Source organism: Gopherus flavomarginatus, chromosome 1, assembly GCF_025201925.1.
Source record: "Gopherus flavomarginatus isolate rGopFla2 chromosome 1, rGopFla2.mat.asm, whole genome shotgun sequence".
Classification (NCBI taxonomy): domain Eukaryota; kingdom Metazoa; phylum Chordata; order Testudines; family Testudinidae; genus Gopherus; species Gopherus flavomarginatus.
This window is the reverse complement of record NC_066617.1, coordinates 228,002,979-228,021,933: the sequence shown is the minus strand read 5'-3', so window position 1 is coordinate 228,021,933 and position 18,955 is coordinate 228,002,979. Positions and strand designations below refer to the sequence as shown.

General features: G+C 43.0%; 1 protein-coding gene across 5 annotated transcripts in view; it reads right to left on the bottom strand.

The window, feature by feature from the left end:
- Positions 1–18,955, bottom strand: part of LOC127042965 (BCLAF1 and THRAP3 family member 3-like) — a 137,397-nt gene that overhangs the window by 66,957 nt on the left and 51,485 nt on the right. The window contains exons 12-13 of one of the 5 annotated variants that reach the window (XR_007772110.1): positions 14,573–14,880; positions 10,392–13,792 (exon numbers count right to left, since the gene is read on the bottom strand). The exons of 2 other annotated variants lie outside the window; for them this stretch is intronic. Coding sequence is in view for 2 of the 3 variants with exons in the window: in XM_050936557.1 (XP_050792514.1) it covers positions 14,842–14,880 (39 nt within the window). In the remaining variant the exon portion in view is untranslated. Of the gene's footprint in view, positions 1–10,391; positions 18,497–18,955 lie in introns of those variants that run through there. 2 more of the 5 variants (XM_050936558.1, XM_050936557.1) reach the window with 2 other exon arrangements.

Here is an 18,955-nt window from a genome sequence, read left to right as displayed (position 1 = left end):
ACCTTGGGGAAGGTTTCTGGGAAAGATTCCTGCGGGAGAAGAGATTCCTGTACTGGGAATGGGCTTCCCCAGGGGAAGTGGAACTATAGAGGATCAGAAGACAGCTAATGGTCCTCAGAAGTACTGCCACAGGCTACTGTAACTGGCCTGTGATGTGCCTCTCTCAAGACACCAGGGTATCCTGTGCCTAAGGCAGAAGCTGCTACAGAACTTTTACTGGTCCAGTCTTTGACAACATCCAGCAATACTGCAGGTCCTGGGACCCCTGCCAGAGAGTGGGAAAGGCCCAGGACAAAGAGAATGCAATCCTGAGATGCCTGCCCATCAGAGGAGCCTTTAAGGTCATCACACAGCTGAATGGGGTGAAATATGTGGTGGAACTGTCCAACCTGAGCCACCGAGGGTACCATGTCAACATGATAAATCCATACTGTGACAGGGAGAGGCTGGTACTGGCTGAGTGTGGGCAGTGGGAGGAGAAGGGGGATGATCCTCTAGTGGATCTCTTCCCTGAGACAGGAGCTGGCCTCTGGCTGGAATCAATTCTCTTCTCTGCCCAGCTAATCCCTGCCCGACAGGCAGGGATCAAAGCAGTGCTGCATTCCTACCAGTGGCTGTTCTCCAGACAGCATGGGCTCACTAACTTGGCTGTTCACTGGGTGGGGACAGGAGCCACCCATCTTGTCAGGTGTCCCCCATTCAGAGTCAGTGGGAAAACAGCCCAGGCCCTGGAGAGAGAGAGGTCAGAAATATGCTGGCTTTACGGGTGATCCAGCCATCAACCAGCCACTGAGCCTCACCCGTGGTGCTGGTCCCCAAGAAAGATGGGTGGATCCGATTCTGTGTGGACTATCGGAAGCTCAATGCCATCACCATGTCTGGTGCCTGCCCCATGCCTAGGCCTGATGAGATCCTAGATAAGTTGCAGGGGAGGAGGGGACCTCAATACTTCACTACCAAGGATCTCACAAAAGGCTACTGGCACGTGCCTGTGGAATGAGATGCCAGGTTAAAACTTGCTTTTGTCACCCCTCTAGGGCTATATGAATTCCTGGTCCTACCTTTCAGCCTCAAGGAGGCACCGGTCACCTGCCAGGATCTGGGGAATCAGTTACTGAGGGGGTATGGAGAATTTTACCCTAGCATATATTGATGATATGTATGTCTTTAGCTAGACTGGGGAGGAACATGTGTCCCAGGTGAAGAGCGGGCAGGGTCACCTCTGGGAGGCAAGACTAGACTATAAATGCTGGGAAGTGCAAGGTGGGGATGGCAGAGGTGCTGTACTTGGGCCACAAGGTGGGGAGCGGTTGCTTAAAGCCAGAACCAGCCAAGGTGGAGGTGATCAGAAATTAGCCAACTCCCCAGACTAAAAAACAGATCCAGGCCTTTATTGGGATGGTTGGGCTCTACCAGAGGTTTCTGCCTCACTTTAGCTCCCTGTCAGACCCCATCACTGAGCTATAAGATAAGGGTAGGCCAGACAAGGTGATCTGGACCAGGCAGTGCCAGAGGGCTCTCTGCACGCTGAAGGAAGATCCGGTCAAGGGCCTGGTGCTGGTAAATCCAGACGTTGACAAATGTTTTATGGTGTTCACCAATGCCTCAGATGCAGGGTACTCCCGGTTGGAGGTACTGAGCTGCCCTCCTCAGGCCTTGGCTCCCCTCCTGCACTCTCCTTCCCCTTGTACGATGTAAGAGATCGTCCTCCCCTGGTCTTCTTTTGCGCCACTTGGCAGATGCTGGGGAAGGGTGTAGTCAGTGCCGGTTCATTGACGATGCCGGTGGGGCACTCTGCACCAACGCCATGGAGCTCAGGGCAGAGTCGGACCTCAACTGCTCTGGTGCCAGAGTTAGAGTTGGCTCCATTAGGAGCACTTTGAGACGGATGTCTCTCTCCTTCTTAGTCTGAGGTTTGAAGGACTTGTAGATACAGCACTTGTCACTTATGCGTGACTCTCCCAAACACCTGAGACAACTGTTATGCGGATCGCTGAGGGACATTGGTTTTTTTTGCAGCAATCGCAGGGCTTAAAAAGTCTGGGGACCGGGGCATGCCCGGTCCCTAGGCTGAGTCCTGTTCGGGATTCACCAAGTAAAATTCACTAACACGCTATGGGATAACTATTAACAATTTTACAAGAAAAATTTGTAACACTGAATGAAGCGAAAAAGCTAGCTGAAGCAGTAGACGTTTCAGCACCGTCACTGGTGGCAAGAAGGAACTGAGTGTGGGGGGAAACCAGTGACGCTCTTTATACCGCAGCATGTGCATGCCACTCCAGAGGGCACCAGAGCCGGTCCCCTACAGCAGGGGTGGGCAAACTTTTTGGCCTGAGGACCGCACTAGGGAATAGAAATGGTATGGTGGGCCATGAATGCTCACAAAATTGGGGTTGGGGTATGTTGTGGGAAAGTGAGGGCTTTGGTTGGGGATGCAAGCTCTGAGGTGGGGCTGGGGAGTTTGGAGTTTAGCAGGGTGCTCTGGGCTGGGACCGAGGGGTTCAGAGAGTGGGAGGGGGATCAGGGCTGGGGCAGGGGTGCAGGAAGGGTGCAGGTTCTGGCTGGGGGTGCGGGTTCTAGGGTGGGGCTGGGGATGAGAGGTTTGGGATACAGGAGGGTGATCTGGGCTGGGATCGAGGGGTTTGGAGAGTGAGGGGAATCAGGGCTGGGGGTTAGGGCCTGGAGAGAGGCTCAGGTGGCGCAGGCATGTCCCTTATCTGGCTCCTATGCAGAGGTGTGGCCAGCTGGCTATGCACACTGCCCCATCCGCAGGCATCCCCCTGCAGCTTGGAACGCCGGAGGGGGCCATTATAGCACATAAGAGCAGGAGCAGGACCATGCTGCGGCTTCCGGGAGCCGTGTGGTGTGGCCCTGACCCTGCGCCCCGGCTGGAGCAGGGCCGAGCTCCATAGTCCAGCCCTTGACCCAGTGCCCTGGCTGGCTTAAAACGGCTCGCAGACCGGATCCGGCCCATGGGCCATAGTTTGTCCACCTCTGCCCTGCAGCTACCACTGAGGGGAAAAGCTTCCAGCACTGGTGCATGTGGCTAGTACACACATCTAATATGGAATGGATGTGAGCAAACACTCGAAGAATTATGCCTCCTTTCTGACTCCCTCCAATGGGGGAAGGAGGGGGAAAGAGAGCACACAAGCACAATTTCCAGAGGTGTACTCTGAGATGAAGTAGAGTCCATAGCTCCCTATACTGAATGGCTGGGTTCTGAGGAAGGATGTAAAGCTGCTTCCATCAACAGGTATCAAAGCCTCACCTCTCCAGATTTCTTGGTCCTAGTCTTGAATCCCCTTGAGATTAGACACTCCTCTCAAACGTGCCCCCTTCCAAACACTTTAAACAACGGGCTTGAGGGTCACTGACCAGCATGGACTTATTACAGCCAGACAATACTTAAACCCTCGGAACTTGGGCATGCCCCAATACGTGGTGTCGATGACACTATTAAATCCAAATATGCAAAAACAAACAAATATAAAAACAATACATGTAAACTAACACTAACTACTAATCTAATTATTTATAGAGAATGATGAGGCATACAGTCTCTGTCTACCTACCACAGGTGGGGAGAAGGAACTGAGGGGAGGGCTGAGGGCAGCCCCATCCCGATACTACTGGCTATCAGCATGAGCATGTGGAGAGTGCATGCACTACCCTGAGGAGTACTGACCGAGATTTTTTTTCCATAGCTTTGGTGCAGTGAGCGAGCAAATACCTAAAGTGGAACGGACATGTACTGTCACTTGAAGAACCTTAATTGTGTCATTTCCTAACTTTTCAGCACTTCACTTCATGACCATAACATTCTTTTAATGTGTGCAAGGGAAGTGCTGGGGGGCTTGTTTTCTTTAATGGAGCATATACATACAATAAGGATCCCAGCCTGGGACAGATTAGAGAGGGATGTAAGATGGTGTCTAACATACACAGATTTTCAAAACACAGAAAAGATTAAAAAAAAAATAGTGTCAGACTCAGGTTTGTTTTTAATAACTGACAGACAAGATTCACAGCCTAGGATTTTATGTATTCATATATAGATACAGTAGAACTTCAGAGTTACAAACTGACCAGTCAACCACACACCTTGTTTGGAACCGGAAGTACACAATCAGGCAACAGCAGAGACCAAAAAAAAGAAAATATAGTACAGTACTGTGTTAAATGTAAACTACTAAAAAAATAAAGGGAAGTTTAAAAATAAGATTTGACAAGGTAAGGAAACTGTTTCTGTGATTATTTTATTTAAATGAAGATGGTTAAAAGCAGCATTTTTCTTCTGCAAAGTAAAGTTTTAAAGCTGTATTAAGTCAATGTTCAGTAATAAACTTTTGAAAGAACCACCACAGCATTTCGTTCAGTTATGAACATTTCGGAGTTACTAACAATGTCCATTCCCAAGATGTTCGTAACTCTGCAGTTCTACCATATCTACATTTTCACTAAGTGCAAAGCCATCTTCTGAAGGATGGAGCTAACCTATTCTTTCATATATGTAGAAAATCTTTAAATTGTCAAGTTCATTTTTAAAACTCACATTTTCATCTTGAATCTGTGACAAATACATAAAAAATTCACTTTCATTCTATCTGTCTGTACCTATGCTTCCCTATATAGTTTGTTTCTGTTTTTGTTTTTTAAGTGGTACTCATAAAATTAAAAGTAAAGATATTGACAGAACTTCAAAATACCTCCAACCCTCTTCTCCCTGGCCAAAAAGAAAAGTCTGAATGAATTGTGACTTCAGAAAGGAACTATTAGTAATATGAATGACCAAAATGAAACATGAGAGATCACACACAAGTAAAAACAAATATATGAACAAACCATCATGGAGGGGCAGAAAACTCATCAGAAAAACAGTTTCCCTTAATTTCAGACTGGCTTGTAGATCACAATCTATGGCTCAAAGGAAAGTTACTTCATGTTGCCTTATCACTTCTTTTAACCTCCTGTGTGGGCATGCACAAAAAGGGAAGGCCAAATATTTTAACCTTTGTACTTTACAACAGAGAAAGAGCTTATCCTTATTCATCACAGCTTGGTCTCAGATATGAGTGACACATACCTTTTTCGGCAAGTGGCTGAGTAAAACACTGGGGTCTAAGCAAGAGTGATAGTAGTGTCCCATGGCAGTTAACTTTTTATCATAATAGAGACATGACAAAGACTATACTGAAAAACTGAGTAAAAACAGAAAGAAAAAGGTTTTCAAGATATTCCCAGATGAGCCCAGCAGGCGAGCCATGCCCCATATTGCAGAGGAAGGCCAAAAAACCCAAATCTCTCAATGTCTCTGCCAATCTGACCTGGAGAAAAATTCCTGCCAGATTTGGGGATGGGAAATCAGCAAGACCCTGAGCATGTGAGCAAGACACAGAGAATCCTGTTATCGATGCCTGGCTGGTGTATCTCCTCAGATCACTGATCCACCCCACTCGGTGTCCTGACTTCATCCCTGGCCAGTCTCTAATGCTTCAGAGGAATACATCAATTCTACATGGAGGACAGGGATGGAAACTCTCTCTGGCCCGTGAAGCCCTGCAGGATGGAATTTGATTACAGCACTCTAATTTTTTTTTTAAGTGTGCTTAATTTCTTGTTACATTATTTTTATCCAAATTCATTTGTTACATTGCAGGGATTGACATTACACCCAAGATGCAGCTCTGCTTATCCATTCTTTAAAAAAAAAAATCTCAATTACAGCACTATATTAAAGTCATACTGCAGACTGGGGAGTGCAACTCTTTACCGCTGAATACAGAAATGGAGATGATCACTCTCCGAACATTAACAGCAATGATCTAATCCTACATAGTCTTCTAAAATGCACCAATGAAGTGAGGTGTTCTGGGATGTCGGCCTACTGTCAACCAGCAACTGAGCTCAGATCACAGCAACTGAATCTGTTCCCATGACTGAATGTACTTCATTTTGGACTGCAGGACTAACTAAAGTTCAACAGCAAAAAGCTGGTGCTTAATCTTGTGTATCTTTGTGCACTACAGTAGTTACGTATATTTTCATATACATAAGTATATGTAGCGTATACTTACATAAGTATCAAGTAGCAGTAGCAATTTGTTGATTTTCAAACAAATTACCAAATGTCACTATAGATACAGAAAACTGGGTTTTGCCTGCACATGTAAGCGACTATACCTGCTCACTGTAATTGACAGGATAAAGACACCTCAAAAAGAGAGCTAATGTTGACACCATCCTATTTGCTCTTTGCCTTCACTGTATATAAAATGAGGTGGCAGTATATGAGAGAAAACTCAAAAACTAGCTTTTAAAGTACACTTAGCCACTTCCCCAAACCTAGTTAAAACTGCTGATCCTAGCCCACCCACACATGAAAGAGTTTATGTGCGCACACCTAAAGTCTATAAAACACCATGGCACGGGTTCTCCTTTGTCGCCTTCTTTCATGTATTCCTCCCCAATCTACAAACGTGTATGTGTGTGTCACACACACACAGAGTGCTAAACAGACTGGATGGATGCAACAGCATCTGGCCCTGTTCAGGAGCGAGCAGGCTTGGCCCATGTGTGCGCCTCTAAGCCAGCCAGAGCCTGGCACTACTGTCATCCCCGCCTCTTCAGCTCCATGCTCAGCATAATAGGACAATTCACCCCGGGGCTCTACAGGCACAGCAGGGGAACCTGCAAGCAACCCCCAGCGGGGGGAGGCTCTTCTTACACCTACAAACTGAGCAGCATGAATAAATCTCGCCTTCCACCAGCTGCCGCGCTCCTCGCTAGCCCTAGGGATAGGGTGACCAGACAGCAAGTGTGAAAAATCGGGGGGGGGGGGGGAAATAGGAGCCTACATAAGAAAAATACCCAAAAATCAGGACTGTCACTATAAAAACGAAACATCTGGTCACCCTACCCAAGGACTGAGCCCACCCCACGCCAGCCGTGCGCCTGTCTCCTTCCCGGACAGCGTGCGCCTGGCTGGATGCACTAGGAATCGCAAACCAGACGCTGCCTCTTCCCAAAATCCAGGCGAGCCGCCCCTGCAGCGCGAGCTGGCCGGAGGGTTAACGAGGCAGCAGGCTGCGGAGGGCGAGCGCGCAGCGGGCTGCAGAACCGACCCTGGTAACAGCCCGACGGGGCTGTTCGGCTCTCCGCTCGCGGGCTGCAACGTGGGGCAGCGAAAGCAGCGCCTGGCACCCGCCTGAGCGCCCCCCCCCCCCGGGACATGTCAAACCTGGAGCAGGCCTCTCAGATTTCCTGTCTCGCAGGAAGGCAGCAGCCGCTGCGCTCATCAGCTCGAGCACCTCGGCAGCAAAAGTGCAGCCTGCGCGTCTAGGGCCCCCCGGCTCTGCTCTCCCTCACACTTCAGCCTCTCGAGCCTGCATTTCACCGCCTTGCCAGCAGCACAGCGGCGGCTCCCGCAGCAAACACAAGCCAGCTCATTAGCAGGGGAAATCGCAAACGTGTCAACCCAGCTTGCAATCCCCATCCGCCCCAAGGGGATGGGTCCCCCCCTCGCCGCCCCAGCCCCTGGCTGCACAGCCACCGTCACGCTTTCACTCCGCCTCACCAGGGAAAGGATCGGCGAGCCCGGGAGCCACTGAGGGGGTGGGGGGAAGGCAGCCCCGGCGCACCGGGGAGCCGCCAGCACGGCGGAAGACAGCAGCCTTCTGATCCCTGCCCCACGCTGGCCACCCACCCAGCCCCCGGCTCGTCCCGCGAAAAGGGGGCGCAGCCCGAGCTCACACTCACCCATGGATGTGGAGCCGGGCTCTGCCCGGCAGCGGGGACAGGCTGAAAGTTTGAGACGGGCGGACAAACCGCGGGGACGGGAGCGAGTTAAAGCCACCGGTCCCACCGGGGCGGGAGCCGAGCGAAGCGGCGGTTACTGACTGAGGCAGGCGCCGCTGCAGCCGGGCTGAGTGGTGCTGCTCCTCGCTGGCGGCTGCTCCGCTCTCATGCGCATCCAAACCGCAGAAATAGGACGGGGGGGGGCTGAGGCGCAGTTTCCGCAAAGCACCCGGGTCCCCGCTGCTGCCTGCACTGGGGCCAGCCAGGCTGGGCGGGCGGTTGCTGATGGGCGGCGACTCCCCGTCTCGGGCTCCGCGTGTGTAGCGGGGCAAGCGTGAAGCCAGAGCTGAGTCCCCCAGGCGCCGCCACGCCGGGCGCTGCCGCCGCAATCAGCGGCTCCGCTCGGCGGGAAGTGTCGCGAGAACGCGCCGCAGCCCGGCTGCGCTGCCCGCCGCAGCGGCGGAGGGGGGAAGGGGGCTGGTGACCCTACGGAGACAGAGGCGAGAGGCGCAGGCGTGGGGGAAACGCAGCTCCCGGGGTCCGCCTAGGGATGCTCCTCCCCATAGGGCCAGCGGGAAAGAGGGAGGGAGCAGCTTTCGGCCCTGTGAATAGTGGCAGAGCGAATCTGTTGCTAAAAACCCACCCCACAGCGCTGACCGCGCTCTGGCCTCAGCCGCTGAGTGAGCTTTGGGGGTGGCAGCGAAGACGGTGGGCTGGGCTGGGCTGTACACAACACGCACAACCCGCGGGGAGCCGAGGTGCCACCCTCCCGAACAACGTCTGACACCTAAAGTTCAAACACCTGCCCCGCCCCCAAAGCTTTATGTTCAGCTGAAACCTTCAGTCCATCAGGACAACGTGCGGGGCAGGTAGAGCAGCCCAGCCCCAGCACCTCTTGTGAGGAGCCTGGTCTGACTTCTGTTTGTAACGAAACCCACTGGCCAGTTCTACATTTCATGGCCAAGCAGCCCCGCCGCTGGCTCGCTGAGGCCTGCTGCATCTCTGCTAGAGTTGTTGCTCTAGGTGAGTACTTCCAAAGGCTCTTAGGAGAGGGTCTGTTTGTAGCCCTGTATGGTCCAGGAGTTGTTAGGGGGTCTGTGCACTCTATTCTTGGTGACCAGGTAGAAACGAGTCTTCAGTACAGATTTAAAGGAGAATGGCTGTACAGACCACCTCAGTAAGGCTATTCCACCTGGAGTAAAGTAGCATGGAAAAGAAAAAAAAAGACCTGAACGCTGTAGAGCTCAAAAGCTTGTCTCTCTCACCCATATAAGTTAGTCCAATAAAAGATACTACCTCACCCATCTTGTTGCTATGGAAAAAAAGAGACCGACATTAAAGAGAAGACAAGGCATCAAAGCTGCTGTAACTGACAGAGTAGAGAAGGGTAGGTGATACCAGAAATTAGAGATTTAAATTAAAAAAACCTTTCATGTAGAGTGATTGATTGTTCCTACTTTCAACTAATGTATAAGGATTTGAAGTCTGCATTTTAAGACAATGAACACTTGTGACATTGACACAATGAAACAGTATCAAAATGATTTATTGTGCTATTTCAAGAACAGTAACATGTTTGGACAGAAAGAGGCCAAGTGGCCTGTCTCAGCTTCACTACCTATTTGGTAACGGGGGTTTTTCTGCAGTTGGAGTGTATGTGGAAGTTCAAGGGTCTTTGGAAGAGCTATACATATCAACTGAAGTAGACTCCCACTAAGAGGGAAAACAACTATGAACTACATAATCAACTTTAAAAGATAAGGTGTAGAAAATGTAATCTAAAGAGAGATTTGTACTACTGAGCAGCTTTAACTGCCCAAGGCTGCTGCAGACTATTTCTTTAACTCTCCATTAATTTAACTGTGAAGATGGAAAAATGCTAGCAGCCACAATTATATGGATTTAACATGTGGAGCATATTCTTTCCTGTTTGAAAAATAGCTCTCAGGTACTGAAAAAGCAGAAATTATAAAAACTCCTCAGTGGAGGCAGAATTGCTTATAAGTAGAAAAAATGCTTTGATGCAATTTATTTGGCCATCAGAATCTATATTTTTGAAATCAGGACTTGGATAAAGTTCTTTATTCTAGAAAATTAGATGATCTCAGAACATACACTCCACAGGGCAAGGGACATGATTTCAGCTGTCAATGCCATGTGCTTTATAAATACACCACTACCTCAATATAATGCCACCTGATATAACATGAATTTGGATATAATGCTGTAAAGCAGTGCTCCGGGAGGAGGGGGGAAGGAGAGGGCTGCGCACTTTGGTGGATCAAAGCAAGTTCAATATAACATGGTTTCACCTATAACGCGGTAAGCTTTTTTGGCTCACAAGGACAGCGTTATATCAAGGTAGAGGTGTACCTAGGTTTATTTTTTTAGTAATACAGTATGTCTGTTAGAACTAGCTTTTGTTCAGCTATAAAGCAATGTTTGTAGGAGAGTGATTCCATACGCTCAAACAGTTTAAATTGAACCAGCTTAGACTTGACTGTATTTCTTCTCTAGTTTAAAGTATTGGAATTTTACTTTTTGAAAAAAATATTACATGTCCAGAAAAAGAAAAAAGTGCACAGAATGGCTTATAATGTTACATGATTTCTTTGTTTTTATTAAACATATCTGTAAGGAAAATAGTAAAACAAATCCAACACTCAATAGGGAGAGAATAGAAATGTACTGAAAAGAAGAATCAAGCCAAACTTGTCCATTAATGTAGTTCCATCAAAAGCAGAGTAGAGATGCAAACTGAAACATTCTACTGTTTTACTGTTCACCCCAGGCAATGGCATTGGAAAATTTCTTGCAGCCATTCTTCCACAGTCAGGAAGTGGACAATTCTCTAACACCTCACAGCCTGGCTCTTTACTTACAAATGCAACCATACAAAGTCTGCACAAGGTCCAGTTTACATCTGTCTCATGTACTAAATTCATCACATTTCCACAATATGAATTGAGGTTTAAGGTCTTTTTAAAATAACCAAACACTCCTTTTATAATGGCTTTGCTATATTCTTTAAATCTGTGGGATTACCAGAAAGTGTGGAAATACCTTTCCAGCACTACAATTTCAGCAATTGTCTATTCTGATACAACCCATCTGCCTCCATTTAAGAAGAGTCCAAGATCATAAGTAAATAATGTGCCAATCTATATTTAGAATTGATGGAACTAGTTTTGATAAGAATAGGGATGATTCCATTGTAGAATGTTAATTGCTCCGGTTGTGGTTCTAAGGAGCTTAAGGTGTACCGGAGTAATTGATATACCTAATTTATCTGGCTATGTCTACACTACCGCGGTGAGTCGACCTATGCTACGCAACTCCAGCTACGTTATTCACATAGCTGGAGTCAACATACCTTAGGTCGAGTTACCACGGGGTCTATACTGTAGGGAGGTCAACAGGAGAAACTCTCCCGTCGACTTACCTTACTCTTCTCGTCAGGGGTAGCAATCTGCTGTCGATTTGGTAGGTCTTCACTAAACCTGCTAAATCGGCCGCTGGTGGATCGATATGAGAGCCTCAATCCTGGCTGTAGTGTAGACATAGCCTTAGAAAGAGGAGCATTTCTTTAGCAGTTTCTACAGGAATGTATCAGGGCTGGCAGGGAGATAGATGCCACAGTGTCTTCCAGTTTTCACAAACTGGCTTACTCCTATGTACAATTCCCAGCGAGGCTCTCAGAATCAGAAAACCTCTTGCCTTCTGTCACAGCATACTCTAGCAACTCGAAGAAAACCACTCTAAAATAATTACTGTATTTGAATTAGCCAGTTTTCCAAGAATTAAAGCATGAAGATAATACACTCCCATTATGGAAAGTGAAAAAACCTCATTTTTCTATAACGTAAGCTCTTTGTGGCAGGAAGCATCATTACTTGTATGTTCATGCAGTGCCTATTACAAGAAGGACCTGATATGGTTAGGGCCTCAAGACGATAACATAATATCCCCAAAGAGCTTTCTATGCCCTTTACTTTGCCAATGGAATGATATACACTTAATATATATATTGAATAATAAATTAGAGATAAGGATATGTTTAAAAAAGAAAAAGTATTTGGAAAAGAAAATTAATCTTCACAACTACAGTGTTTGCTTAGAAAAATGAATTTGTTAAAATGCACAAAATTTCCCTGATGTATGGAATGTGATTATGTATTTTAGATTAAAATGATTTTTTGACTGATGTATTTCTCAGGAAACAAAAACTCAGCCGTACGTAGGATGCAATTTTCAAAAGCACATAATTGTTCTTGTTGATTTTTAGGGTGACTTGTGCTCTTCAGTCACTTAGGCATTTTTGAAAATCCCAGACAACTTTCAGATCTAAAATTGGGCCTCAGGAATGGAAGTGATCTATTTGCCTCTATTACACTAAATGCATCATTAAAAAAGTCTACTCCAGACCAGAGCTTTGCTTCACTGTTCCACCCCTTCAAGGATGATTATTAGAGTCTAATGGGGATCATAAACAGAAGACTGTGATTCACAAATATTAATTTGGATCTTTGCAATTTTAGGGAAAGAATGAACTTTCTTGGCAACTGGTTAGAAAAAGGCAAACATTAAATTTTTTACTTCTGAGTTTCAAGAGAGAGACTAGACATGCCTCTTAAGGGCCTTTCAGGGCCTAAGCTCTGGGCAGTGTTACTTTTTTACATTTTAGTGTCCTTAAAAGGATGGTATCACAAAACACACACACACCCTTGTCAGACTACTGGAGTGCAGAGTACTCACTTTTCTCAAGATGATTTCTTACATTTTAGAAAATGGAACGCTGCAAATCTGAACTTAGATATGATTCTGTTAAGCCTAAAGATGCTATAGAGGACAAAAGTAATATAGAAAGTTAGTGACTTTCTGACTGCAATTGAAATTAGTCTATCCTTCAGCCCTATCCCTAGATTCTAAGGTCACTTATTACACTACTTTCCATTTTGTTAAAAATCGAGGTTTTAAAAACTGTAGTGACTTGTGTAAACTAGCATAGATGGGCTTGAGTTTGTTACAGCAGTTTTAAACATTCAGCAGAAATGTACACACATGGCAAATGCACGCCCTCCCCATATGTGGTGTAGAAATAACAAGGATTTTCAACACAAAGGATACGGAACTACATCTTTTGAATGGAATAAGTGATATATTCAGAACCTATCTCAGAGTTTTCTACTGTATCGATCATCATAATACACAAACATTACCATTCTAAGAATTCAAGAACATTTATGGGCACTATAAAGACAAGAAATATTAAATAGAGGGTAGTATTGATTCTATTCGCCAGAAAGGAAACGTACCCAAAATTATAACTAGATTAAAGCTTTATATTCACAAAAGAGCAATGGATGAAGCCTTGAGGTGAAAAAAGCAATGTAGTACACAAATGTTTTTATGGACTACATTTTTGCAGAAAGAATCTAGCAGAATTTTTTCTAAGGAAGACTGGACACTACTTCAGTAACTACACATGATATCAATTCCTCCTGCTAAAACAACTCATTAAAACAATTTGCAACTTGAAAACATTAAATTTGTTAAAACATCTATTTAGAGTTTGTAGGAACACTGTATCTGTACATAGTCAAACATAAGCATACCTGAATGTCAATATACAGGTTGTTGATCAGGAAACTATTAAACATAGTGTAATTATAGTGAATCGGGAGACTAAGTCACACTTTAGACAGTTTTACTCTTAATAGTGAAGATTTAAAAAAATATACTATTCTCCATCCACACCAGCAAAAACTATCATGTTAAACTTAAAAAAACACTTTAAAAGGTTTAATGGAGAGGAACTGCAGTATAGATGGGGTCTACTTTAAATGTATTTCTTAACAATCCAGCGAGCCACATTCTTGCTGGATGGAAAACTGTTGATAATATCTAAACAAAGGAAAGAAGCTTTTGTTGTTCCAAGGTCTGTTTACTTAATCAGCAACTCACTGGGAGGGCCCTTCACCAAACTCATTAACTAGAATAAAAACAGTCATGAGAAAAAGAAACCAGTCACAAAATAAGATTAGCAACTAAATTATTTACAGAATATTACACCAACATTTCAAGACTGAGATTTAAATGACTCAGACAAGATTCAGAGCAACAGCTAGTATAGTGTGTAGGGGGGGAAGTATATGAAGAAAGTAAGGAGGCACAAGGCTGTGCTAAATCACATGCCTAAGTATTTACTCAAGAAACAGGCTAAGGACTTTGTTATAAGAGTAGTTATGTCAACTCCTTATCACTGAAATTTTCTCTTAGCCAAGACTGAGATAGGACAGTGGTCAACATTTAACTGTCTCCTGGAAGTCTAATGAAGAGTTAGAGGGTTGTAGGTAAGCATTCATAGTTCTTGCAGTTGCTATTTTAAAATTATATTTATGGTACTTTTCTTTGCAGGGATGCTGAAGCACCAAGTATCTTCCTAACCTGCACCCGTGGAATAAAGTCATGTCATAGGCAAGAGATCTGTGCATATATCTAGGCACTAAGTTTTTGCAGAATTTTGCTGCACTAGGTGGTGTACAAATTTTAAGATTTTCCCTTTAACCAAGAAATATAGACAACTTGGCAAGGGTGGCACTAATAGCAGTTTAAACAGAGGCACACTGTGTGTCCTGTTTCTAAAGACCTTGGGAAAGCAGATTCTTCCAGCAGGTAAAGCAAAGTTTAGTAAGGATTGTATGCTCTATCCCTCCTCTGAGGTGAATACTGAAAAGCCAAGTGTATTTTCCAAGTCCTCCTTATCACTTACCACCAGTATCTTAATCACTTCACTGAAGACCCTCTCACTCTGCCCATCATGTCTGAGTCAAGATGGAGATGCATTTGTCCATGGACTGAAATGCCTTCCTTTTCTATCAAGTTTCACAGACCTTCAACCTTTTGATTATCTGTGCAACTCTAAGCTCAGACACCAGAAGCTGAATGTCTGTTTCATCCAGATGCCGTGGAAGAGAGGATGGCACCTAGGTATAGTGAGTTAGTGTCCAGACTGGGCCTTCAGGTGAATCCCCAAAGAAATCAGTCATCTGCATTGAGGTAGTCTTCTTGTCTCAAAACCTGGATATAAGCAAGTCCTAAGGTAAATTGTTGAATTTTGAAGAAGTTGTTAAAAATTAAGCAAACCAAGAGGGTAAGGCAGAGCTCTACTAGTGTGTTAGCTCTCTAGTTTCCCAGCAACTCCCACACTTTTCTTAACTTTGCGAGTCTGATCATCAAAGCAAAAAAACACCAAAAGATTAAATTAGGGTTCTAGCCATGCAAAGTCAGATGTATATGTCAAAGCAATTACACATTTAAAAATGGAACTTTGATCATATTAAACCACTGCATTTTTGGATATTGGTGAAGAATAATTTAAACATTTCAATTTATAAAATGTATAAAATGCTATTGGGAATATGACAAGCATTCTAGTACAGTTATTTCGAGATGACTGAAAGCAATTTAACAATAAAGATCTACACCAATTAAAAAAAAAAACTAAAAAGAATGGCTGTCAGACAATTACATATTCAACAGCTAACACTTCACAATACTAGTGTCAATTGGCTTTGCCAATAAAAGGATATACCTATGCCTCCTTTTAGTTAAGCTACAATATGGAGGCTGAGAATTACTTGCATAGTGAAACAAAGTGGCTATTGTAATCCACAAATGTCTCCTGCCCACATTTCCATCAAACTGATTTTGAAAATGACATTTTGTTTTTGTACAGCAAGAGGTTATTTTCCTTAATGCAGTACATTACAGAAAGGCACAGAATAATATTATGATCTCATTTTTCTTATAACTCTCACTAACTTCCTCCTTCCTCTATTTCTGGGCTGCGTTTTGGTATTTCAGTCTATTATTCTCAGCAGGTACATCACTGTATAGTATTCATCTAACACAGAAATCAGTTAAGTGTGCAGTGCTAAGTGAGCCAATTGTGTGTGTGTACACTTGTGTATAAAGATACGCTATCAGACAGTATGTAATGAAGTCTTTGCACAATGTGGAGGGAGTCATCTCTACAACATTCCCCCAATTAGCAGGACAGCAGCTGCTCTTCAATGTAGATGATATGCTGGATAACAGCATGAGTAGTAACTCAGGCTGTTTTAGAAAGACCTCAAATTCAACTAAATTCCTGTAAGCTAAAATAACTATACACCCAATTTATTAAACTAATGCAGTCGAGGAATCTTGAATTAGCATTGCTAAATTATTAGTAAAAAATAATTTGTTCAAGTGGTGAGCTCTTAAGAAAAGCATGTCAAAGTACAAATGACTGAATGAGTAGTGTTTGATACCCCCCATTAGAAAAGTTTATAAAATTACAATGGCTACAGTCTAAAATATGTGCCATTTGCAATGTGTTACCATCAGTGGTCATCACTCTTTTAAACCGTGCACAGAACAAGATATAACTGAAGTACAAAAGAAATTAAAGCTACCCATTGTCATAGATAGAATCAGCAAAACATACTAGTCAGTTGGGGAAGTCATTCATACTTCTAATGTTGGAATTTTTGCATAAAATTATTAACTTTGATCTCTGACTACCCCAATACTGTATAGTCCCACACAATGGTATCAAATTCCCTTATCAGATATGGAGGAGTTGTCTCATGTACCCATCTTTTTCTACTTGGCTCAAAATGTAATTCTTCTGCAGGACTTTTGTGAAAACAATGAAAATGTTTCAGAAATAGTACAACAGTGTATTGCCCCATAAAGCAATGCAGCTTCAACAGTTTACGTTCTATTGTGTGTACGGTTGTTTAAAGATATTTCTCCACATTCAGAAGCAGCATTCCTGTTGGACAGTTTGAGCACAAATTGGGCCTAGATTTGGACAGGGTCACTTTATGCAGTCTAATATTTAAAATATTTACTGCTACTTGTAAATTGTTAGCTGTATGGGTTTGAAAAAGAAAACCTTTCTTCTAACACAACTTTCTGTTTGGCTTATGCACACCGTAAGTTCCTGAAAAAACTAGTTTAATTTTTGAACAGAGCAGTGTATGTACATTACCACCTAAGTCCTGTACTTAGCTTTTGGAAACATTCACAGAAGACGACATGTCTCTCTGTTGTTGAATCGCAGTTATACTAGTAAGTACTGAATATTATTCTACATGAGGACTAAACTGTGTACCAAAGTGTATGTCAAAGTTTTTAGGCAAATTTCAGTGTATTAAAATTTTATAGTCCCTTGAACCACAGCTTAGGAGTTTCAATAAGTCAAATATTCCTATTATTAAAGGTACTCTGGAAAATCATGCAGTATATGTTGTTTATAGCTTGATCTTCCCAAAAATTGAGTGTTTTCCTTTGTATTTTCACATGCCTATTGAATGTGCCAGTTTTCTAAATACATTCCATAAAAGAGATTCTAATGTGTACTTTTATGGCTACTATCACATTGGAGATTACTAAAATGCACAAGATTGGATGACAATAACTTTCGTCTTGAAATTAATTAGAAAGTTTTCCCTGGAAAAGTTACTTGTTATATGCCTTTAGCGTAGTGTATTAAGAAGTCTGAAACAAATCTTTAACACAAACAACCTCATCATATCTACATTAAGGCTCAAACTATAAATGGGAAATGAACACAATACAGTATTGCTTTAGGCCTGAGCATTATATTATGTACATCAGCCTGCTTGATTTTTGCATAAAGCATAACGATATTGAGGGGTGGTAAACTATGGAGAATGATTGGGATTTTAATAAAAAAAATTACAAGCTTTTTGCCTTAAATAGTTTGTTATAAACAGTTTTGTTAGAGAATATGCTCCTCTTATCTAATTTTTTACATATCTTTAAGCCCACTTTTAGAATCAAGTAAGTCCCTAGGTTACTTGTAGCAGAAGATAAGACAATGTGTTGCTTAATCAAGAAATGATATATATGGAAAAAAGTGATGAGCCAGAATATTTCTGCATACAGGTCAACCAGTCCTCTAACTAACCCAAGCATCTCAGTGCAGTTACAAGTTTCTGCTATGTAATAGATGACATACCTACCCATTATTACACATTTTTAGAAAATGCTGGAAATTGTTACAATTTTTCTAACAATTTATTTACAAATTTATATATATATTTAAGTCAAAAACCCAACTAAATATAAGGCAAAAATAAATACAAAGATTGTTCTAGGGAAATGACTCAAAACAGCTGTAAGCTCTATTGCACAACCTAAGAAATCATTGTTTGGAGAGCCCTGAGCTAATATGCTATCACTGAACAATTCAGGCACTTCTTCCCCTCCCTCTTTTTTTTTTTATCATGTAAGCAATAAACATTTCAACATATAAACCTCTGGGTATAACAACTCAAGTTCTATTCATAAAAATCATGCTTAGAGAAAAGTATTCAATAAATAAGACTCCCTTCAATTTTTCTTTTTTGGGACTTGTTTGCAAAAAGAACCAAAGGTACCATTACTAAACTTTTCAATTGAATACTGTAATTTAAAAGCAATGATTAAAACCGTAAAAAGTTCTGCAGCATGTTACTACTGAAAAAATAGTTATTTTATCGAGACAGTTACAGTGTTAGTTCATTTCTCCCATTTTAATTCCTGACAAAGTTGTAAAAAAACAAACCGATGCTCCCTTGCCGTGTTATTGTATGTCTCCACTTATCACAGTTCAGGTTTCTGTGGCAATGCCTGACTGTTCCTATTAAGAGGAAAAAATTGTTACTTTTAGGTCACAACAGTGGAAAAAACCTCTATTGGCTCATTTTTATTATTTTAATTTTCACTGTATGGTATGCAATAATGCACAAGACTACTTATTAAAGCAGCCATGCTGCTATAAAGAATAAGTAATCAGCTTTGCAAAATTTTACTTGCCAAGGACAAAATATTTTGAACAGGTAATACTGTAGGGTTTTTTAGTCATTTAGTATCATAGCAAAGAGTAGGTGAGTATGAATTGTGCCTGGACTGGTATATTTTCATGTCAATTTTGCAAGGGTAAAGTAAATCATACAATGTATGCCAATTTTTCCAAAGTCAGCAGAAGCTCAGCATCTCTGAAAAGCAGGGAACTTATTTATTTACCTTTAAGAGCTTACCAAGTTTGAAAATTCTTGCCAAATAATGTAAATATATACTAAACAGTCAAACTTTGTGA